Raw genomic sequence first — 24,419 nt, forward strand, 5'->3', positions numbered from 1 at the left:
ATTCCCTCTGATTGCTAGGGCAGTCATGGCTATTATGCCCATTTACTGATCTATCTATCCGAGGGTAAGTCATCTGCAATAGTGGCTGTTTGCTTTTCATGCTTATTTTTCCCCTGTTTTTTATCAGTGATGAAAAGTTTGTCACATTAATTTATAAAAGCTTATTGCTCATTTTTTATACCCAAAAGATGCTACACAGCACTCAATAGAACTTTCAGTTCCTAAATAAGGTCTAGTTTTGGATGCCAAAAATATCTGAAATAGCATCATTGTATTTGGTTTTTTAGGGTGTTTTGGGTGGGTTTTTTTTTTTCCCCCTTCACTGTGTTTTCGCTTTTGTTTTAATCTAAGATGTGTTATTTCGTGAAGAATAGCAAACTGTGAGGTCAAGACAAGTTAGTCTTAGTTTTGCCAGTAACTGTGTAGCTCTAAACGTATCACTTAAATCCTCTGGGCCTTGGTTTTCTAATCTGTGAAACAAGGAGTTGGACAAGATGATTCAGGTCATCCCTTCTGGCTCTAAAATGCTCCTCCACTGAGTATCAATATGGTGGTTGAGTTGGAGTTGAAGAGAATCAATAAAAACTTCTGTATGGGGCTTCCCTGGTGGCGCAGTGGTTGAGAGTCCGCCTGCCGATGCAGGGGACACGGGTTCGTGCCCCGGTCCGGGAGGATCCCACATGCCGCGGAGCGGCTGGGCCCGTGAGCCATGGTCGCTGAGCCTGCGCGTCCGGAGCCTGTGCTTTGCAGCGGGAGAGGCCACAGCAGTGAGAGGCCCACATACCGCAAAAAAAAAAAAAAAAAAAAAAAAAACTTCTGTATGCTTTAGAAAAAAGAAATATTCACAGGGCGATCAACTTATAAATATCAGTCTATTCCTGACACTCTAGTAGATAAAAACAAGTCATTAAACAGACCATGATTTTATTTGCCTAAAAGCCAGGCACGTTGATATGACAAAGATAATCACACACACAATACAGCATAGTTTCTGGTACAGTATATTTAGTAAATATTTATTGAACAAGTGAGAAGAAACTAGGCAAGCTGAGAAGGAGGCAAGAGGTTAAGTGGCAGCTTAACAAGAGTGAGGTGATGGGATGAAGGCAGAATACCTTCATGGAAAGGAGACAAAGCTATACATGATATGTTCTTTTGAACATAACTGAAGCAAACAATGATTATTGGTTCAAATAATCCAGCCCTCCAAGGCCCTGATGATGTGGAATGATTGGAATAATTTGGCCAGAGTTTGGATAAGAAAATTATTTTGGTAGCAGTGTTAAGGTTGATTCATGGTAAATGGTGCCGTGCTGGTATTGGAAATTCTGACCGGGAGCAAAAATAAAAGAACTAATCCTTGGTAGTGTCTACGGAATCCAAAAGAAGAAAATTGGGATACATGAAGTGTCAAGATTTGGCAAGGCTTGTATCTTTGTATCTTTAGAGTAACTTCATAATTCAAATATTTATAAGAACTAAAGTGTTCAGTAATTAAATGTTATATTATCCATTCTTAAGCTGCAACATACACTTCGAAACCTTCCCATTTAACATTATATGTTTTCTTAGTCACAGAGTGAAAAGGTCAGGTTACATTGGCCTACTTCAATGCCATCTGGAGATGCCTTTTCTTCTGTGGGGACTCATAGATTTGTCCAAAAGGTAAGCTAATGTCACAGTTTACTAAAAGTATATGCTATATTTTTCTTCACTGCTGACGAAACTATCCTGTTATATAAAGTCTTTTTCCTTTTCTTGAATTTAAGTAATGAGATTTTTTGGTATTACATGTTTTCTTCCATATACATCCTCCAGAACTGTTAGAAATCTTCTGAACATAATGTTCTTTCTTTTTTATTTAAGGGGGAAAGAAGGGTGGGGGAATAGGGAGTGGCTTGTCCAAAATAGTTAACCAGAAGCATAGCCAGTGATATTAGATCGCTTTTTCTTTTGGGGTTAAGTGGTATTATTTTGTAGTATTGGAAACACTGCATTCGATTTTGGAGCATAACACATAATAGGTGCATGAAGTCAGCACTTGCTGCTGAGCTTGTTTCATATAGTGCTTTGTTCTCTCTTTCTTTATCTTGTGTTTGGAAGTTGGTACTGAATGCTCTGTTGTGCCTTTGTTCTGATTACTTGGTTTTTTCTTTGTCTGTCTCTGGTAGCCCTATAGTCGCTCTTCCTCCATGTCTTCCATTGATCTAGTCAGTGCCTCTGACGATGTTCACAGATTCAGCTCCCAGGTACTGTATGAATGTATAGAGTGGACTTGAGACTTTCTGTGCTATATTTCAGCCTGCTTTCCCAGTTCCTAGAAATCTTTTGGTTAGGCCACTTGTTTTGGTTTTGAATTTTAAATAGTAACATCAAGCATTAAAGAAAGCCTTCCTTATCTGCTAAATAGTTCCTCTGTCAGGCTTGCATGTGCCCTTTGTATCCTCTATTGTGAATAGCTTGGAATTTCGCCATATAGGAGATACTCCTGAAAGATTTCAAATTGAATTGAAACGAATAGAAGGTACCTGGTTTTTAACTATCCTGTGATATCTGTTTCTTCAGACAGGATTCAGCAACTTTTGTGGACATGGTCTATAGGATATGTTATAGCATTAAAGCATTAAAGCCTTACTTCTAACCTAATTTAAAATATCTCATAATATTTTCAACAGGGAAATAATTTTTTAAGTAAAATTTGTCTCATTACCATTATACTAAGCTTCATTGAACAGGTTGCGTTTTGCTTTGGCAAATTATCCCTGGAAATGAGTATTCCAGTCCATATGATAAATCTATGGAAATTGATTTTAAATTATTTAGTATCAGCACGGGTTAGGAATTTAGGACAGGAAGCTGGATGCTTGCAGTCTCTGCCCTCATAATAAAATCAGAGTATCAATGGAGGAATATTTTTTTAGCATCAGCATTAGGTTAAAAAAATTTTTTTAATCTTCACATATTTGCCATTCAACTTTGTATTTTTATGGTGTTTGCATTTTCTTGGATTGCAATATGTCATAGTATGTTAAGAACCTGAGCTGTGTAGTCGAAATGACCAAGTTTAAATCCGGTTTCCTGCATGATGTTTGACAACTTTTCTAACTCCTCTGTGCTTTGCTTCTGTCATCTAGCTAGGAATGTGATAGAGCTAGAACCTAGCATGTAGTAAGTGCTCAGTAAGTGAGCTTTTATCATTATAATATTATTTCTTTGAGCTAATCAAAATTATCTACATTATTTTTTCTCTATCAGAGTGTTCCAATAAAACAATTTTTAAGTCAGTTTAAAACAGGCATACAAATAAAATTTACATTAGTTTTCAACTATGTAATAAATAAGAAAATTAAGTTTAAGACTTAAATTTTTTTCTGACTTTTGTAGTTTTTTTTTCCTTGAACAATTTTGGGAAAGAGATGCATCAGTTCCTCATCAGAAATTACCCGTAGCCAGATTTATTACAATATTTCTTACCTATTGCTCATTCATTTACGTATGCTTTTAAAATAGTGACTTATACTCACAATAAATCATTGACCAAACTCGATTATATTGGGAGACTTTGGTTTATTCTTAATTAAGCTCCACCTTGCATTAAAATAATAAATTAACAGACTAAAAGACATCAGTACTGGTCACCATTTTCCCTTAAAATATAGAAATATACAGGCTATAAATTTTTTAAAATGTAATGAGAGCAAGAAAAGAATTTGAGCCGCTGATAGGTGCCTAAGATTTAGGGCTTCAGAACCCAGACCTGGGCCTTAGCTATAGAGATATAGAGCTATAGAGATATATAAAACAGCTAAAAAGCCTTTGAATACAGGTGAACTATCACTGAGAAGCAGGTGTCCACATTTTTATAAGACTGTCAAATTGTAGCTTCTTTACCTAATTTTTTGTGTAACTTTTGTGTATAAGTTGAGAAAAATCTTTCTAGTATTTTTTTTCTAATGTATGATGTTTGTTATTGATCCGATTCTGTTTTTAAACTTTTGATTATTCTACTGTTTTATATTCCAGAAGAGGAAATGAAGGAAAACAGCATTGAGGTCTTCAAGTATTTATTTTCCTTGCTAAAGTATTTGTTGTCATTAGCAGACTTGGGCTCTGGCAGTTAACTGTTGATTAATTTGGCTTTGCTATATACTTATAAGTCTTGGCTCATGACTGTTTTGTTCTTGTTGAAATAATGGTCATAGTCCTGCTTGAGTAAGATACTTAAATGTAGAACTGAGAGATTCCTTGAAAATAACTTCAAATAAAATATGTGACTCTACTAGGAAATTACTAGCAACACGTGAATCTGTATCTGTCTGATGGACAGATGTTGGAAATGAAGTAGCTCTCAATGAAAGTGTATAGAAAGTAGGAAGGACTTAGATTTATAAATGGATCTTCTTGGCCACATTTATTTCTATAACAGTTACCACCTAAAGATGTCACCTCAAAAATCAAAGGGAAATAAAAAGCATCCTTAGTTGGGGGAAAGAAAAAAAGAAAATCAAAGGGTGGGTAGTACATCTGTGGGTTAATATATGATGAGCATCACCATTGCAAAAACAATTCTGCGTAAAGCTTTTTCCCACTTTTGTGCATAGTAACATCATTGTTGTGGTAATTATTTATTTTACCCCTCCCTTTTTTATTGTACCAGTATAAGTAATAGAATGCTAATTTAGCTGAACTAGAAAGTAAATAAAATTACTAGATCACTATTAATATTCTTATGCATATCCTTTTTCCACATATATGTAAATTAAATAAAATCAGTCACATATTGATTACACACGCCTTAGTAATTGTTTTTTTCTACCAAAGTAGGTAATTCTATATATACTGTTTTGTAACTAGCTGTTTTGTTTTTTTAAAGCACACATATAATTAGGCCCATGTTCCCATCAGTAAATATAGGTCTAGATCTCCTTGTATGGATATGATTACTAGATTTACCTACTCACCTAATATTGAACACTTAGTTTATTTTCAGTTAGTCTCTGTTATTTAATAAATAGTGCTACATGGGCGTCCTTGTAAATACAGCATCCTTGTATGTACATCTTTGTACACTTATCCAATTATTTCCTTAGAATATATTTCTAGAAGTAGAATTTTTAGGACAAAGGCCATGCACACACCCAAGTTTTTTATTCTTATTGCCAAACTGTTCATTAGAAAAGTTGAACCAGCTACACTCTCAGGTCAGTTTTCTTTTGCTATACTGACGCTGAATATTATTATTCAGTTAATATTTGCCAATCTGATAGAATAAAAGTGTTATTTTTCTTCTCGGCTAATTGCATTTTTCAGTGAATTGGCTATTCATGTCCTTGACCACTTTTCTTTTGGGTTAACAGTACACTGTTAATTTGTTATTAATAAATTATTGAATCCAACAGATCCCTTTATGACTCTGTAACAATAAGCATAGTTGTATTCCTTTCACATGGGTAAGAAAAAGAGATCCAAGCTCTGTTTGAGCCCTTCTGAGACTTTTGTTCAATACAATTTTGTTGTACCATCAAAGGACATTTTTCTATTAAAGTTTCTATATTAATAATATTAGAAAGATCCAATTAGATCTAGCCTCCTAAAATGGCATACTGAGTGATTCAAATGTGAAGTGAAAGAAAAGGTAAGAATTGGAGTGCCATCACCTTCTATTTCAAATCTGTTTTGTCTTCAGTTTTTTCATAGTTCATTTGGTATGAGGATGCTGTATGTAAGGTGCAGAAAAATCAAGGGCATGATTCCTGAAATTATGCTTAGTGTAAAATTCAGCCTTTTTTTTTTAAGTGATAGATGTTTCTAGTAACATTTTCTAGTAATCAAAATTTGAACCTGATAAGGTAGAAAATTTGGCATATGTTTATTCTTGTCATCCAATTAATGGTCCCTAGTTTCCCACTTATTTTCGATGTAGAGTCGTAACTGAAAACAGTAAATGGAGCATCTTTAGGTTTATATCTGAAATGTGAGTGTGGTCACATGTGTCCAGGTCATTGCCCCTATAGAAACATTGGCTACTGCATATTTTAACATAAAATTCATAATAGTGAAATTTTACCAGTATCATCTTTCTTTTTAACCTTAATGTTATTACCTCAGGGAATATACCATAATGGATAAAGATTCCTTGATGAAGGCTTTGCAGACATGGTTAGTACAGTAATTGGGTACTTCGATAGTTTCATTAATTTCCTAGGAGCACAGTACTGAATACATCTTGTTTGTTTCTCTGTTGGACTTTTTCAAGCCCTCTTAAGGAAATAAATGAGGACAAAAGACAAAACTTTTCCATAGATGCAGTGGTAACCATTCTTTCATCTATCTAGAAAGACAATGTTGAATGCATTTACTGTACATTGTTTCAAACTTAAGTTACCTTATATCAATTTATATTTGTGGAATCTGGTTTCTATTTGCACTGAAGCATAAATCAAAAACACCTCGTTTTTCAAACACTTGAAATAACTAATTGAGGAATAATCTCCTAAACAGAAACACAATTACCTGCAATATTTTTCAACAAAAGAGCTAAATGGCACTAAAGGTTTTTTATACAGAACTCTCTTTGTTTTTTAGCAGAATAAAATCCTTAACATTCTTCTTTCACAAGTAATCCATTTAAAGTAGGGCCTATTTGGGGGAAACATTTCTTTCTGCCTCTAATCTCATAATAAATATGGGTGTTCTTAACTCCAGTGTCGTACCTAAAAGTACATACGTATTCAGATCTGAAGATTTTTTAAGATCTTGGGATCTAAAAATCATAAAAAAACTTTTCCCAATCATGATGTGACACAGACAAATGAATCAAGCCAGCGCTACTGTTGAGGCTTTATTTATGCATACTAACTGGGACTTCTTTGTTCTTCGTCTTTTGGTAATAAAATACGTTTTGTATGTATTATTTGTAACTTGGAGTCCTACATTAGTCATCCTTACCCTCTCAAAGCAGATTTCAAAATTTTAGAGGCACAAAGGTTTTTTCCAGTCAGCCTCTGAAGTTATGTTTTCTAATTAAGGCTTTATAAAATTATAGAGGTACTAGTAGTCATGTTTTAAAATTTCTTTCAAGTCTCTAACCCAGCACCATTCACATTAAAGGTTATGAATAAAGAAATAATATATTATGTAATGTTTATTTAGTACGAAACTAGATTGTAGAATTTCCTCATAATCATTTTATCAAAAACTTTTCTGGTGATCATTGCCAATTAAAGAGATACTTAAAGCCATAACTACTTTCAGTAACCAAAATTGCATTCTGAAATCCAGAAAACTTGGTTTACACATCACAATAACATATTGATAACATCCTTTTGTGTAGAAAAATTATATCCCCAGGGTGAATAATTTTCAGATCTCTGCCCCCAAAGCATTCATGTATTTATTTCAAAACACATGTAAACCTGGTTCTTATGTTTCCCTGACAAATGCAATAGACTTTATGTAAAGTAAGTAATTAAACTTAGGAATAAATCTTAAAATTGAAGTATATAATATGCATATTTTTCAACTCTTTTCTGCCTTCTCTTAATAATATTACTAGGTAAAACAAAATTATGAGTAAAAGTTTAGAAAATAGAACTTAGAAACTAAGTGTCTATGTGTAGATGGTAAAGGTGCCAGTTCCTTCAGAGATGATCTTTCTGTCACTTCAGTTCTGTTTAAAAATATGTTTCATAATAGGAAGGTTTCCAAAGAACACTTAAATGAAATCTTACCAATAAATCTGATTGAGGATTGTGGGAGTGTGAACTTTTTGACCTTATTTGCTTATAAAAGATGGGTAGGGGTAATTTGATAGTTAAAAGCAGAGGTTGCAATTTAAATTTAGTAAAAGAAATTTAGTAAGAAATTTAGTTAGAAATTTAGAAAGAATGAACTATTAATAAAAGGTGATAATTTGCAAATCTTTGTGTGTATGATTATTAGCATTGTCCCTAAAAGAGTTTAGACCAATGAAATTGGAATCAAATATGTAGAGGGATTGGTTATTTTTTAAGTTGGCTTATATTCATGATAAAAGAGGAGCTTATCAGTGAAATAACAAAAATCTTCTTACCTTTTTATAGAGAAGTCTTGACAAATAACGAGCTTTCTAATATCTCTATATAGTCTTAAATATAGGAACATTGGACTAGGTCATCTCTTTGTGCCCCTTTTACCCTTAATGTTCCATGATTTTATGCTTTAAGACACTATCTCTGTAAGGATGCATTTTATGATGAAGGAATAATTTTTTTTTTTGGTCACTTGATGCGCATTAGGCCAATATGTTATTAGAGTGAAGCACCTTCCTTCCCCACATTTCTCCTTCCTGTCATTAACCTGGATATGATATCTGGAATGTGGACTAAAACTCTTCAACACTATATAAAACCTACTAACCTTTGTGCATTTGGTTGCTTAGCTTTCTAAGAACATCATTTCTGAGCTGAAGTAAACTGAATACCATTCTGTTTTAGAGATTATGACATAGCTATTAATTGGAGGAGGATTCTTATGGCTCTATTTTTCTTTTTAAGGTTGAAGAGATGGTGCAGAACCACATGACTTACTCATTACAGGATGTAGGTGGAGATGCCAATTGGCAGTTGGTTGTAGAAGAAGGAGAAATGAAGGTAATTCCCAGTGTATTGTTGTAGGTTGCTAATTGCAGCCCTGTTGCAATCATACTATATTATTACTATTGATATAAGTAAGATAGCATTTAAAATTTTTTTTTAAATAAATTATTACATGTGATCAAAGAAGCACTAAATATTGAGAAATAAAATGTCCTTTTGCTTCCCTGGTTTAGCTTTTACATAATTTCTTTATGATCATAATATAAATCTGTGCACAGGTCATTCTGTTTTACCTAGGCCATGGAGAAAATAGTTTGGGGGTTTCAGTATGAACAGGTCATAATTAGCTGATGTCTCTCTCTTCGGATATTTGTCTCTTTTAATATACTAAATGTTGTGCCCAGATGTCACTTTTTTCCCTCTTTGGTCTGTACCTCACTTCCTGGTCTTTCTCTCACTGCATCTTTTTTTGATATTTGGACATTGGTTAGCTAATCTTGCTCACATCCCTAAACACAGAAGACAGTAAGCGCAAGGAACAAGAGATTGAGAGCTGGGTTGAAAAGCAGCAGCAGCAGCATTGAACTTTGGATTACCTCATGCCCAAGGTGCTATGCTAACAATAAAGAGATGTTTAGTAAGACTCCCTGCAAGCTGAAACTTTGGTTGGAGAAAGAGGACATTGACATTTAAAAGATTACTTAGGGCTTCCCTGGTGGCGTAGTGGTTGAGAGTCTGCCTGCCGATGCAGGGGACACGGGTTTGTGCCCTGGTCTGGGAAGATGAGTCCGCCTGCCGATGCAGGGGACACGGGTTCGTGCCCCGGTCCGGGAAGATCCCACATGCCGCAGAGCAGCTGGGCCTGTGAGCCATGGCCGCTGAGCCTGCATGTCTGAGCCTGTGCTCCGCAACAGGAGAGGCCACAACAGTGAGAGGCCGTGTACCGCAAAAAAAAAAAAAAAAAAAAAAAAAATTAGCTTCATTGGATAACAGTGAGTGAAAAGTACAGGTGAATAGTGGAGAAAAATTGGAAAAGAAAGAGATCTCTGATTTGAGAGATTGTTTTACACTGAGGAGCATTTGAACTATGTCTAGAAATGGAAACAAGTTATGACAAAGGTGAGGTGAGGGCATTTTAGAAAAGAAATATAACATGAGCTAAAACTTCAAAGCAAATTTTGTATTCAGTTTTGTATAGACTTTTGACCAGAATTATTCTAGCAAATGAGATACAATATTGGATGTTGGGATTTCCTCTCCTGAATATGGAAGAAATTAAGAAATAAGATAGAGGAGATAGGCAAATGAGATACCAAAATGTTAGTTATAATTCTAATAAGCTGATTGGAGAGCATGAAGACCAGGTGCCATGAGGTCTTGCTAATATGTTACCCCAGAATTAAACATAGTACTTCTAAAAACTATTTTATTTATTTATTTTTGTCTGTGTTGGGTCTTAGTTGCGGCATATGGGATCTTTGTTGCAGCACGCGGGATCTTTCATTGCAGTGCGTGGGCTTCTCTCTAGTTGTGGCACACGGGCTCCAGAGCACGTGGGCTCTGTAGTTGTGGCACATGGGCTCTCTGGTTGAAGCTTGGGGGCTCAGTAGTTACAGTGCACGGCATGTGGGATCTTAGTTCCCCACCAGGGATCGAACCCATGTCCCCTGCATTGAAAGGTGGATTCTTAACCACTGGGCCACCAGGGAAGTCCCCTAAACATAATATTTCTGGCATAGCTGGAAAGTCCCAGGCCTTCCCCCACAAGAGCAAGCCCCAAAAGCAGACCAGCATACATCCTGTCCACAGGAGGAGGGGTTGAGCCAGGCCTGCCTAGTCTTCCTTCTGTGCTCACCATTCAGATGTCCCCATTTCCCCCCAAGGAGGAGGAAGTGAAAGGGTGAAGAGAAACCAGGAGTGATAGTCTAGATGATGGTCTTCCACGTGGAATGAGTGGTAGAGAAAAAGTTCTCCTACAACTTTAGAGAGAGAGAAATTGGGGCTGGATTATGGGGAGTATTAAATAACCTACTAAACAGAATTTTCTGTTGTCTGTAGCAGTAGGCTAGCCATTGTACACAAAGTAACATTTTTGGAGGACTAGGCTGATAGGGATGAAACTAGAGACCAAGAAAACCACTTCAGAGAGTCAGGTATGAGGTCATTAAAGCTTACCTAAAAAAAGTATCCAGGGCTTCCTTGGTGGCACAGTGTTTAAGAATCCGCCTGCCAGTGCAGGAGACACATGTTCGAGCTCTGGTCCAGGAAGATCCCACATGCCCCAGAGCAACTAAGCCCATGCACCACAACTGCTGAGCCCACACTCCACAACAAGAGAAGCCACGACAATGAGAAGTCCACGCACTGCAACAAAGAGTAGCCCCGTTCGCTGCAGCTAGAGAAAGCCCGCACACAGCAACAAAGACCCAACGCAGCCAAAAATAAAATAAATAAAATAAAAATTTTAAAAAAAGTATCCAATAGTAGAAAAGTCTACTTTTCTACATCCATCTACTATGGATGTCTTATAGAAGATTAGTAATGAGCTTAATAGCTACATGAAATGTGAGGGAAGGAATCAAAAGTCTAGAGTTCCCATGACTGGGAAAATATCAGTCCCCATAGCATGAATAAGTATGTAAGGAAAGGTACTTTGGAGAGAGAGATTGTAAAAGAAAAATAATGTGAAATGCCTCACAGTGTTTGGCACCATAGGCACTCCATAAATTGAGAGCTGGTTTATTCATTTTTCAAAAGAACTTACTGCAGAGCTGTCTAAAGTAGCAAGCCCTCTATAATTTTGAAGTAATTAATTTTGTTCAGCAGTTTATGTATACAGTCTCAATATTTAAAGCAAGACAGACCTTTAGGTTTGCAGCCTCAGTATTTAAAAGCAAGATATCATTGATCTTTAAGCGATTTTAGCTTTCCATCATTGGTTCAACAAATTATTGAGTGCCTGCTGTGTTTCAGATACTGTTCTAGATGGTGGGGATACAACATTGATCAGAGCTGCCTTAAGTCATTGTCCCTAAGGAGATTATGTTCCAACTAGCTTTATTTGGCCTTCTTAGCCATGTTGAATGGTCTTTGAGAATGTTCAGTAAATAATGCCTAATTTAAATTGATATATTTACTCCTTCAACGACTCACAGTAATTTAGTCATTCATCATATATGCATTGTTTCATAGTTGGTGTTTACCTTGGATTTGTAGGGGGTTTTTTGTTTTTTTTTTTTTTTTGCAGTATGCTGGCCTCTCACTGCTGTGGCCTCTCCCGCAGCAGAGCACAGGCTCCGGACGCACAGGCCCAGCGGCCATGGCTCATGGGCCCAGCCGCTCCGCGGCATGCGGGATCCTCCCGGACTGGGGCATGAACCCGTGTCCCCTGCATCGGCAGGCGGACTCCCAACCACTGTGCCACCAGGGAGGCCCAGATTTGTAGTTTTAAATATTTTTATGTGGTAATAATTTGAAATTTTAAACTTTTCGGCAGAATATTTATGTTCCATAAGTATATTTTCATACATAAAATTCTAAAAAGCTGCTGAATGATAAAACATGACTTCAAGTTTGTAGTTTTGGGGTTGGATTTTTTTTTTTTTAACATGTTTGGGGTTTTAAAAAATTTTTTTTAACATCTTTATTGAAGTATAATTGCTTTACAATGGTGTGTTAGTTTCTGCTTTATAACAAAGTGAAGCAGCTATACATATACATATATATCCATATCTCCTCCCTCTTGCATCTCCCTCCCACCCTCCCTATTCCACCCCTCTAGGTGGTCACAAAGGACCAAGATGATCTCCCTGTGCTATGTGGCTGCTTCCCACTAGCTATCTATTTTACATTTGGTAGTATTTATAAGTCCATGACACTCTCTCACTTCATCGCAGCTTACCCTTCCCCCTCCCCGTGTCCTCAAGTCCATTCTCTATGTCTGCGTCTTTATTCCTGTTCTGCCCCTAGGTTCTTCAGAACCTTTTTTTTTTTTTTTTTAGATTCCATATGTATGTGTTAACATATGGTATTTGTTTTTCTCTTTCTCACTTACTTCACTCTGTATGACAGACTCTAGGTCCATCCACCTCACTACAAATAACTCAATTTCGTTTCTTTTTATGGCTGAGTAATATTCCATTATATGTATATGTGCCACATCTTCTTTATCCATTCATCCGTCAGTGGACAATTAGGTTGCTTCCATGTCCTGGCTATTTTAAATAGAGCTGCAATGAACATTGTGTTACATGACTCTGAATTATGGTTTTCTCGGGGTATATACCCAGTAGTGGGATTGCTGGGTCATATGGTAGTTCTATTTGTAGTTTTTTAAGGAACCTCCATACTGTTCTCCATAGTGGCTGTATCAATTTACATTCCCACCAACAGTGTAAGTGGGTTCCCTTCCCTCCACAGCCTCTCCAGAATTTATTCTTTGTAGATTTTTTTGATGATGGCCATTCTGACTGGTGTGAGGTGATACCTCATTGTGGTATTGATTTGAATTTCTCTAATGACTAGTGATGTTGAGCATTCTTTCATGTGTTTGTTGGCAGTTTGTATATCTTCTTTGGAGAAATGTCTATTTAGTTCTGCCCATTTTTGGATTGTGTTGTTTGTTTTTTTGATGTTGAGTTGCATGAGCTGCTTGTAAATTTTGGAGGTTAATCCTTTGTCAGTTGCTTCATTTGCAAATATTTTCTCCCATTGTGAGGGTTGTCTTTTCGTCTTCTTTATGGTTTCCTTTGCTGTGCAAAAGCTTTTAAGTTTCATAAGATCCCATTTGTTTATTTTTGTTTTTATTCCATGTCTCTAGAAGGTGGGTCAAAAAGGATCTTGCTATGATTAATGTCAGAGAGTGTTCTGCCTATGTTTTCCTCTAAGAGTTTGATAGTGTCTGGCCTTACATTTAGGTCTTTAATCGTTTTTGAGTTTATTTTTGTGTATGGTGTTAGGGAGTGTTCTAATTTCATTCTTCTACATGTAGCTGTCCAGTTTTCCCAGCACCACTTATTGAAGAGGCTGTCTCTCTTTTCTCCATTGTATATTCTTGCCTCCTTTATCAAAAATAAGGTGACCATATGTGCATGGGTTTATCTCTGGGCTTTCTATCCTGTTCCATTGATCTATATTTCTGTTTTTGTGCCAGTACCATACTGTCTTGATTACTGTAGCTAGGTAGTATAGTCTGAAGTCCGGGGGCCTGATTCCAACAGCTCCATTTTTCTTTCTCAAGATTGCTTTGGCTATTTGGGGTCTTTTGTGTTTCCATGCAAATTGTGAAATTTTTTGTTCTAGTTTTGTGAAAAATGCCATTGGTAGCTTGATAGGGATTGCATTGAATCTGTAGTCTTTGGGTAGTATAGTCATTTTCACAGTGTTGATTCTTCCAATCCAAGAACATGGTATATCTCTCCATCTATTTGTATCATCTTTAATTTCTCCCATCAGTGACATATAGTTTTCTGCGTACAGGTCTTTTGTCTCCTTCAGTAGGTTTATTCCTAGGTATTTTATTCTTTTTGTTGCAGTGGTAAATGGGAGTGTTTCCGTAATTTCTCTTTCAGATTTTTCATCATTAGTGGATAGGAATGCAAGAGATTTCTGTGCATTAATTTTGTATCCTGCTACTCTACCAAATTCATTGATTAGCTCAAGTAGTTTTCTGGTAGCATCTTCAGGATTCCTCTATGGATAGTATCATGTCATCTGCAAACAGTGACAGCTTTACTTCTTCTTTTCCGATTTGGATTCCTTTTATTTCTTTTTCTTCTCTGATTGCTGTGGCTAAAACTTCCAAAACTATGTTGAATAATAGTGGTGAGAGTGGGCAACCTTGTCTTGTTCCTGATCTTAGTGGAGATGGTTTCGGTTTTTCACCATTGAGAATGATGTTGGCTGTGTGTTTGTCATATCTGGCCTTTATTATGTTGAGGTAAGTTCCCTCTATGCCTACTTTCTGGAGGATTTTTATTATAAATGGGTGTTGAATTTTGTCAAAAGCCTTTTCTGCATCTATTGAGATGATCATATGATTTTTCTCCTTCAATTTGTTAATATGGTGTATCACATTGATTGATTTGTGTTTATTGCAGAATCCTTGCATTCCTGGGATAAACCCCACTTGATCATCATGGTGTATGATCCTTTTAATGTCCTGTTGGATTCTGTTTGCTTGTATTTTGTTGAGGATTTTTGCATCTGTATTCATAAGTCGTATTGGCCTGTAGTTCTCTTTCTTTGTGACACCTTTGTCTGGTTTTGGTATCAGGGTGATGGTGGCCTCGTAGAATGAGTTTGGGAGTGTCCCTCCCTGTGCTGTATTTTGGAAGAGTTTGAGAAGGATAGGTGTTAGCTCTCCTCCAGATGTTTGATAGAATTCGCCTGTGAGCCTTCTGGTCCTGGACTTTTGTTTGTTGGAAGATTTTTAATCACAGTTTCAATTTCAGTGCTTGTGATTGGTCTGTTTATATTTTCTATTTCTTCCTGGTTCAGTCTCTGAAGGTTGTGCTTTTCAAAGAATTTGTCCATTTCTTCCAGATTGTCCATTTTGTTGGCATATAGTTGATTGTAGTAATCTCTCACGATCCTTTGTATTTCTGCAGTGTCAGTTGTTACTTCTCCTTTTTCATTTCTAATTCTATTGATTTGAGTCTTCTCCCTTTTTTTCTTGATGAGTTTGGCTAATGGATTATCAATTTTGTTTATCTTCTCAAAGAGCCAGCTTTTAGTTTTATTGATCTTCCCTATTGTTTCCTTCATTTCTTTTTCTTTTATTTCTGAGCTGATCTTTATGATTTCTTTCCTTCTGCTAACTTCGGGGTTTTTTTTTTTTTGTTCTTCTTTCTCTAATTGCTTTAGGTTTAAGGTTAGGTTGTTTATTTGAGATGTTTCTTGTTTCTTCAGGTAGGATTGTATTGCTATAAACTTCCCTCTTAGAACTGCTTTTGCTGCATCCCATAGGTTTTGGGTTGTCATGTTTTCATTGTCATTTGTTTCTAGGTATTTTTGATTTTCTCTTTGATTTCTTCAGTGATCTCTTGGTTATTAAGTAGTGTATTGTGTAGCCTCCATGTGTTTGTATTTTTTACAGATTTTTTCCTGTAATTGGTATCTAGTCTCATAGCATTGTGGTCAGAAAAGGTACTTGATACGATTTCAATTTTCTTAAATTTACCAGGGCTTGATTTGTGACCCAAGATATGATCTGTTCTAGAGAATGTTCCATGAGCACTTGAGAAGAAAGTGTATTCTGTTGTTTTTGGTTGGAATGTCCTATAAATATCAATTAAGTCCATCTTGTTTAATGTATCATTTAAAGCTTGTGTGTCCTTATTTATTTTCATTTTGGATGATCTGTCCATTGGTGAAAGTGGGGTGTTAAAGTCCCCTACTATGATTGTGTTACTGTCAATTTCCCCTTTTATGGCTGTTAGCATTTGCCTTATGTGTTGAGGTGCTCCTATGTTGGGTACATAAATATTTACAATTGTTATACCTTCTTGGATTGATCCCTTGATCATTATGTAGTGTCCTTCTTTGTCTCTTGTAATAGTCTTTATTTTAAAGTCTATTTTTATCTGATATGAGAATTGCTACTCCAGCTTTCTTTTGATTTCCATTTACATGGAATATCTTTTCCCACCCCCTCACTTTCAGTCTGTATGTGTCCCTAGGTCTGAAGTAGGTCTCTTCAGACCGTAGACAGCATATATACAGGTCTTGTTTTTCGTATCCATTCAGCCAGTCTGTGTCTTTTGGTTGAAGCATTTAATCCATTTACATTTAAGTTAATTATCAATATGTATTAACGTGTTTTAAAATATATCCTCTAGGTATACAGAAGAGAAGTAGAAGAAAACGGGATTGTTTTGGATCCTTTGAAAGCTACCCATGCAGTTAAAGGTGTCACAGGACATGAGGTCTGCAATTACTTCTGGAATGTTGATGTTCGCAATGATTGGGAAAGTAAGCTGCCATTATTAGTATATTTTGATAAAATTATTAGTTTGAATTTAATACCTAATCTAACCTGGCTTTCTACATCTGATCTATGGTTTACAAAGTCAATATAGAAAATATCTGGAGAATCGTATAGGGAACTGATAATACCTTACATTTAAATAGAGCTTTTCACTGTACAGAATGCTTCTCAGTAAGGTATAGCATTTGATCTGCTACCTCAATGATCCTGTGTGATAGGTAGGTAATAAAGTAAAATTCAGATAGCTCAAGTGACTTGTCATAGATCACAGAACTAATTATTGAAAAAGCCAGGACTAAAATAAAAGGTTTCTGTTTTATCATCTTCTCTTTTCCTAGACTGTTTTGTTTCCATCATAAATTGTAGATGAATCCTGCTGTGGTTTGTTTAGAGTTATTTGATCCCCTCAGGCATCAAATTTCATAAATATGGGTACTTCTGAACAACATGTTTATCAATGGCAGTTTGACACTCTCACAAACATAGTCACCTAAACCTAAATAGAACAGTTTATTCAGCTTCAATAAATTAAGGATTATAGGGAGGGGAGGGGCCATAGTGTTAGGGAATAATTTGTGCCCTAGTAATGAAATGGTGATTAGAATTGCTTTCTTGCGATGGAAGCTAATGAGATTTCCTGGTGATTAGGTCTCACAGCCACCACCTGTAGCCCTAATACTAAACCGCTTTCCATTTGGACTTAGCCTATGTAGGGCAGGATCCTGTTCATTTTACTATAATGTCCATTCGTAATTGACTTTCTCAATAATCACATTCTGGGAAAAGGTAATATATCTTTTTTGACTACTAACATTTTTTCTTCATTGCAGCAACTATAGAAAACTTTCATGTGGTGGAAACATTAGCTGATAATGCAATCATCATTTATCAAACGCACAAGGTAAATATCTTTTCATCCCAAAAGGATTCCAGCGTAGTTCAAACAGAAACATAAATTCTCTAAAGTAAAATTTGCAAGGAAATTAAGTGCCACAAAAGATTTAAAGACTTTATTAATAATTCATGAATTTCATGTATTTGAAAGGTAATTTCAGTTCATTTAAAGCAGAAATGGGTGAAAATAAGAACCTGAGAAATATCCAGAAACAGTGTGTTTGACAAAGATGTACAGTTAGTTCCGCAAACTTTTAAGTCTGAACAAGAAAGTACGAAAATCCACTTAAATGTTTTTCTAGCATCTAGTCTCTAGAGGAGATAGATGAATTACCAAATATGAAAGTGAATCAGTTTCCTGTGAGAATAATAAGGAAATGCAAAGTATGTTATTAGTCTATGTTAAGACTCAGAAGTAAAGGTGATCTAAGTGGATTATCTGACATCAAGGGAAAATTGCTGAGCATCAGCTATTGAGAGGATGGTCATACACGAGAGCACAAAGAAACATTGTTATTTAAATTGGTTGCCTTTCACTTCATTTCTTCCTCTGTTAATGCAGATATTTAAATTATAGAATATTTATCTTATTCTGCTCTGTTTCCTCTCTGAAAATAGCCAAATATTATATTGAATAAACAATAATAAAATAAATTAAAAATTTGTAGAGATCTACCAAAAACAATATTGTATGTTATATAAGAAACATGATAATTCAGTAAGTACTTCATTTTTCTTTTTTAAAATAATTTTTAACTGAGCTGAATATTTGAAAATATTTTAGGTTTGCTGTGTATATCTTGAGCTCAGTCTTATCATCTGAGGCATCTTATATTTAACGACTATGACCTAGGCTTCCTTTTACATAACAGCTACTCAAGAAATGTATAACAATGAAGATTCTGTTTCAACCTACTGATTGAGGGGGGTCAAAAGTGAAGTCTAAAATTTAGTAGACTTTAAAATATTAGTTGTCCTGTAATTTGCAATGCAAATAAATGACCGGTCATTTAGAATCAGAAGACTCTTATTCTGTGAAGATAATTGATCCTGGAAAATGGTCTGCTGAGAGTACTTCACTTGGTAAATAGTAGATGGAGGGGAGGACTATATAGATTATATTAGGATTATTTCTGGAAAAATAAAACTAAAAATTATTAAAATAATGTACTTTATATGTAACAAAATTTAAGTTACAGTTGTAATTATTTGAATAAATGACTTGTCCTGGCATAATTTTTTCAACAAAATCCAATAACTATTCAACATCTTTCTTTTTAAATTTGGCTTCTTTTATAATATGGTCTTAAAAAGAGCTTCTCATCTCTTGATATTTGTCATTCTCACTATTTAAATTTATGTCTTATCATCATCCTTGTGGATTTGTATCCATTAGTTCTAATATGGCCACATTTTCATTTATTACTGGCTTCACATACATTTGCCCAGCACTACTTTCATCAACTTAATGAAACTTTGTATCTTTAAAAGATGAACCGTTTCACTTTGCAAATGCTTTGTGTTGTATTGACACTGAGTTGTTGGCGATTTATTAAATTCAGCAATCGGGAAAGACCCTGTGCATATTTTCTCTCATTTAAAAGTACATAGTCCCAGTTTTCAGAGACCTAGGTTCCATGTCATTCCAACAGTATGAAGTTGGAAGATTAAATTACTGGTTTGGAATTCTTTAAATATGGTTATGATATCAAAGGAGCATGCTCTTTCCCTAATATACTTGCTTTTAAAATCTTCGCTCTGAACAGTTGAAACAGAGGTTTAATACTATACTTAAAAGTGGGGCTTCCCTGGTGGCACAGTGGTTGAGAGTCTACCTGCCAATGCAGGGGACATGGGTTCGAGCCCTGGTCTGGGAGGATCCCGCGTGCCGCGGAGCAACTAGGCCCATGAGCCACAACTACTGAGCCTGCGCGTCTGGAGCCTGTGCTCCGCAACAAGAGAGGCCGCGATAGTGAGAGGCCCGCATACAGCAAAAAAAAAAAAAAATTATTTATATCATTTTATGTTACATATATATTACCAAATTTAAAAAGAAGGAAAAATAGGGTCTTCCCTGGTGGTCCAGTTGTTAAGACTCCTCACTCCCAATGCAGGGAGGCTGGGGTTGGATCCCTGGTTGGGGAACTAGATCCCACATGCCTGCGTGCCACAACTAAGACCCGGAGCAGCCAAATAAATAAATAAACATTTTAAAAAGAAAAAAAGAAATAGCAGAACATTATTCCTTTGGTATGTTCTTCAAAGCCTTTAACTCAGTGTTCATAATCAATCCTTTGGTGGGTGCTTTCCATTTAAAATTTGACAGATGTTACCTTAAAGGCATTTATTAGTTTTACACTTGTTTCTTTGTTAGTTCCATATTATATATAAATAAAAAGTAGTTCAAATTTTGGGGACTTCCCTGGCGGTCCAGTGGTTTAAGACTCCGAGCTTCCGCTGCAGGGGGTGCAGGTTCAATTGCTGGTCAGGGAACTAAGATCCTGCATGCCACGTGGTGCGGCCAAAAAAAAAAAAAAAAGTAGTTCAAATTTTCAAAAGATTTGTACTTCTTCCACAGAGAGTGTGGCCTGCTTCTCAGCGGGATGTATTATATCTTTCTGCCATTCGAAAGATACCAGCCTTGACTGAAAATGACCCGGAAACTTGGATAGTTTGTAATTTTTCTGTGGATCACAGCAGTGCTCCTGTAAGTACATTGTATAAATGTGTATAATTGTACAATACAAAGCTAAATATACAACACAGGGCAAAAATGATAAACGCATACCACACATACAGAGATAATTGATTTGAAAATGCTTCTTACATTTTTGTTTATTAAAGTTGGCTTCTTGGAAGAGTATAGCCACTGTGTTATCTGAGGGCAACAGTCATGGCCATGAGCATCCCAGCAGGGTTGTTTTCCTTTCCTCCTGAGGTTAGATGAGACAGCTGAATGGGTAGTATAGGTAGGCTATTTCTCACAGTTGTCTCTCAAGCCATGATCAACTACTGGCAAAACCTCTGTGGTTTCTACCTTGGTTTAGCTCCTTTTACTACATAAGAGGGGGCGGAAAACCATTCCTGGTGTCGTATCAGCTTGGCATGTATTCTTTATTAGTGCTTATGAGATTTTGTGGGAGATGTAGATGAGTTACGGTTTTGGTTAATCTAATGTAGAATTAGACCAGAAGAGGTTACAAAATACTGGGTATCTTCTACACTGGTGTTTTGTTTTTACTTTTTGTTTTGGCAGCTAAACAATCGATGTGTCCGTGCCAAAATAAATATTGCTATGATTTGTCAAACCTTGGTAAGCCCGCCAGAGGGAAACCAGGAGATTAGCAGGGACAACATTCTATGCAAGATTACATATGTAGCTAATGGTATGTATTTTGGTTTTGTTTTTGCTACTTGGGAATATGGATGTTTTTATTGTGATCTACATGATAACTGACAGTTTGGAAAAATACCATTTATAAATGTCTTTTTAGTTTTTATCCTTTAGATTTAGTAATTTTTAATTTGGAGAGATGTATATCAAAATTATTGGGAATCTTTCAAAATATACATGTCTGAATAACTGCTGTATCAGAATTTCTGAAGCTGGGGCTGGATAGGTAAATTTTTAAACTTCATCTTTAGATCACTATTACATATTATTGGTTTTAAGAACTGTTTTACTAGATATTTGCCTAACAGAATATGTGTAATTAGGAAAATAAGCAACAGTGAGAAAGAAAATTAATACTTCTTTTTCTTCCCAAATTTTCAAAGACCATTTAGTGATTTAGAAAAATGTTTACAAAATAATGTTAAGTGGGGTGAGAAAAAGCATATAAAATACCATTTCAGTAATTTTTAAAAGAATATATATGTGAAAAGTTGGAAAGAAATACAACAAAATGTTAATATTGAATTGTTGCTTGGTTGTTGGATTACTGGAAATAGTTTTCTTCTTTTTTACTTTATAATTTTGGTTTTTTGTGTGTGTTTTTGTTTTTAATTGAAATAATAGTTGATATAAAATATTATGTTTCAGGTGAACAGTTCTTTTTCTTGTTGTCAGGCTTTTTAGTTTTCTGAATCTTTGCTCCCTGCTTCTTTCTTAGTTGCTAGTGACTTATTTCACATCGGCCTTCTGCTGGACAGCCCTGTTTATCACTTGTTATGGTTCCTTGCTACACCTATTTCCTACCTGCAGTAGTTACTGGAGTCCCTCTAATAAAACTTCAAGCCTTCTTTATTACAGGGCCATCACAGCTAGTATGTTTAAAGAGACAACTATGCCTGAGCAAGCTACTATTTGATTATAGTAGAGTTCATTGAATAAATCTGCCTTAAGTAACCTAAAGTGTTGCTATACTAGTATTTACTTATAATTTAGGGAACCAAGAACATTTCAGAACAGTAATAAATGCTTTCTTATTTGTTATCTGTTCTCATCTGGTGGTTAGTACAGTACTAAGTACTGAGTGGTCAAGACTTTTAAGAGATGCTTTTTCAATGTGAGGAATTTTTAAAAAACAAAGGAACAAAATGAGTGCTTTACGTGTATTTGGAGAATTATCTTAACAGTTTTCATTTTCCTTTGTCTCACAGTAAACCCTGGAGGATGGGCACCAGCCTCAGTGTTAAGGGCAGTGGCAAAGCGAGAGTATCCAAAGTTTCTAAAACGTTTTACTTCTTACGTACAAGAAAAAACTGCAGGAAAACCTATTTTGTTCTAGTATTAACAGGTACTGGAAAATATATGTTATTCTTTTTTTTAAACTTTATAGACTAATATGGCTCTGCAGACATTACAAGTTAGTTTTTGAAAGTAGTTTCTTTTACATGATGTTTCCAGATGTGAAGAGTTGTAGTTTTTATAGCCTTTAAAACTTAATTTTTCATTATTTTTTCTGTTTATGTTAGATAGTGTCTGCTTAATTGAAGGAAATTTTAATATTATAGAACTATAAAATTTCAGAAGTACAAATCCCCTATGTTTCTCCCTTCCCAGAAATTAGTGTTACGTTTGTTGTATATTCTTCCAGACTTGTACATATGTATTGACATATATCTAAAAATTTTTTCTTCAAAGCATTATCTTGCAGCTTGCTTTTTCTACTTAATATATCTTGACTGTTAGTCCATATAAAGATATGAGACATACAAAACCATCTCATTCTTTTAACATCTGTTGTATAAATGTTGCAGAATTTATTAACCACTGTCCCATGTTAATGTCTGGTTGGTTCCATATTTCTACTGTCAAATAATGCTGCACTGACTGTCTTTGTGCAAGGAGCTGAACTCTTTAATTTTTCTTAAATGAGTGACATGTTAACATGGTTCAGAAGTCAAAAGTATGAAAAGATACGCAGTAAAATTCATCCCCAGTCCCCTGCTCACCCAGTTCTGCACCACCACACTTGCCCCCCCACACACGCACACAAGTGTATAACTGCTGTGAATATGTTCTTGTGTCTTTCCAGAGATGTTTCATTTTCACCTGAATAAGCAAATACAAGTGTATTCCTCCCACACATACACTTATTGTTATTGAAAGAAATTGCATACTCTACTCAGGGTTCTGCATCTTGCTTCTGCATATGCTTTATCTCGAAGGTCTTTCCATATTGGTGCAGAGCTGCTTTATTCTTTGTTTATGGCTATGTAGAATCCCATTTGTATGGATGTACACAATTTATCTAACCAATTCTCCATTTGTAGATGTTAAAGTTGTTTCTAATTTTTGCTAGAGCACACAGTATTGCAGTCATATCCATATGTCATTTTGTATGTGGGTAAATTACTAGATGTGACACTGCTGGCACTTCTGGGGGGCTTGTGCATCTGTAATTTAGATATTGGCCTCTGTAGAGGTTGTATTAATTTACCATCTCACCAGCAATAACATGTTGGAATGCCTGTTTCTCTGACCCTCTCACACAATGTATGAAATAAAACTTTCTGATTTTTTTCCAACTTGATAGGTGAAAAATACTCTCCCAGTGTAGTTTAAATTGTGGTCCTCTTGGGAGTTCCCTGGTGGCCTAGTGGTTAGGATTCCAGAATCCCTGGTCGGGGAACTGAGATTCCACAAGCCACGTGGCATGGCCAAAAAATAACTGTCATAGTCCTCTTGTTACAAATGAATTTGAGCATCTTTTCATCCATTTGAAAACCATTTGTATAATTCAATTTCTGTGAAACTCTCTGAGTGTTAACATTTAAATTTGTAATAGATATTACCAAAGTATAATTCACAAGCAGTAAGTGCTTATGACCGTCCTTCATGCTCACCTACATTGACTGTTAAATCATTTGCTGAGAAATTTATATTCTTGAGTCAATTTCTTTAGATAAAAATAATATAGTTAATAACCATATACAGTTGACGCATGAATGTCGTGGGGGTCAGGAGCGCTGGCCCCCTGCACAGATGAAAATCGAGTATGACTTACAGTCCGCCCTCCATGTCCTAGGTGCCTCTGCATCGAGGATTCAACCAACCCCAGATCGTGTAGTACTGAAAAGAATTTGCATGTAGTTGGATGTGCGCAGTTCAAAGCCATGTTGTTCAAGGGTCAACTGTAGTGATTATACTTTTAATTAAGTCTGGTTTCTGATAATGTTTATAGTGTGCTATTTCTTAAAAAAACAAAACTCAAAGCCTAAATTTATTTTCAGACACGAACACAAGGGTTAGTGCATTGATGTCCCAGATATGTAGCTTTTCCCAGGAAAACAGGTTACATGAAAATGTTAAACAGGTTCTAGTCTTACTTCTCTGAATGGTTAGTGTTTGGGACAAAGCCTGACCTTTGAGGGATTCTCTTAAAGCATAAATGCACTGCCAAAATGCACTGTTTTTAGGATATCTTGTACTTCAGAATTGTTGTGGCTCGATCTGGACACATAGCTTCTTATTGATTCTGTCACTGCACCGTATTTATCAAATACACTGAAAACGT

The 24,419-nt window shown here is 35.7% G+C and overlaps 1 protein-coding gene across 3 annotated transcripts in view; it reads left to right on the forward strand.

Moving 5' to 3' along the window:
* The window catches only part of CERT1 (ceramide transporter 1), a 129,248-nt gene that overhangs the window by 100,326 nt on the left and 4,503 nt on the right, over nucleotides 1-24,419 (forward strand). For 2 of the 3 annotated variants that reach the window (XM_032625715.1, XM_032625714.1), the window contains exons 10-17: nucleotides 1,573-1,665; nucleotides 2,172-2,249; nucleotides 8,535-8,630; nucleotides 16,415-16,547; nucleotides 17,394-17,464; nucleotides 20,036-20,164; nucleotides 20,714-20,843; nucleotides 22,060-22,196. In XM_032625715.1, the coding sequence (XP_032481606.1) occupies nucleotides 1,573-1,665; nucleotides 2,172-2,249; nucleotides 8,535-8,630; nucleotides 16,415-16,547; nucleotides 17,394-17,464; nucleotides 20,036-20,164; nucleotides 20,714-20,843; nucleotides 22,060-22,187 (858 nt within the window). In that variant the 3' untranslated portion in view covers nucleotides 22,188-22,196. The remainder of the gene's footprint in view (nucleotides 1-1,572; nucleotides 1,666-2,171; nucleotides 2,250-8,534; nucleotides 8,631-16,414; nucleotides 16,548-17,393; nucleotides 17,465-20,035; nucleotides 20,165-20,713; nucleotides 20,844-22,059; nucleotides 22,197-24,419) is intronic. The other variant, XM_032625716.1, reaches the window with a different exon arrangement.

Source organism: Phocoena sinus, chromosome 3 (genome assembly GCF_008692025.1).
Source record: "Phocoena sinus isolate mPhoSin1 chromosome 3, mPhoSin1.pri, whole genome shotgun sequence".
Taxonomy (NCBI): domain Eukaryota; kingdom Metazoa; phylum Chordata; class Mammalia; order Artiodactyla; family Phocoenidae; genus Phocoena; species Phocoena sinus.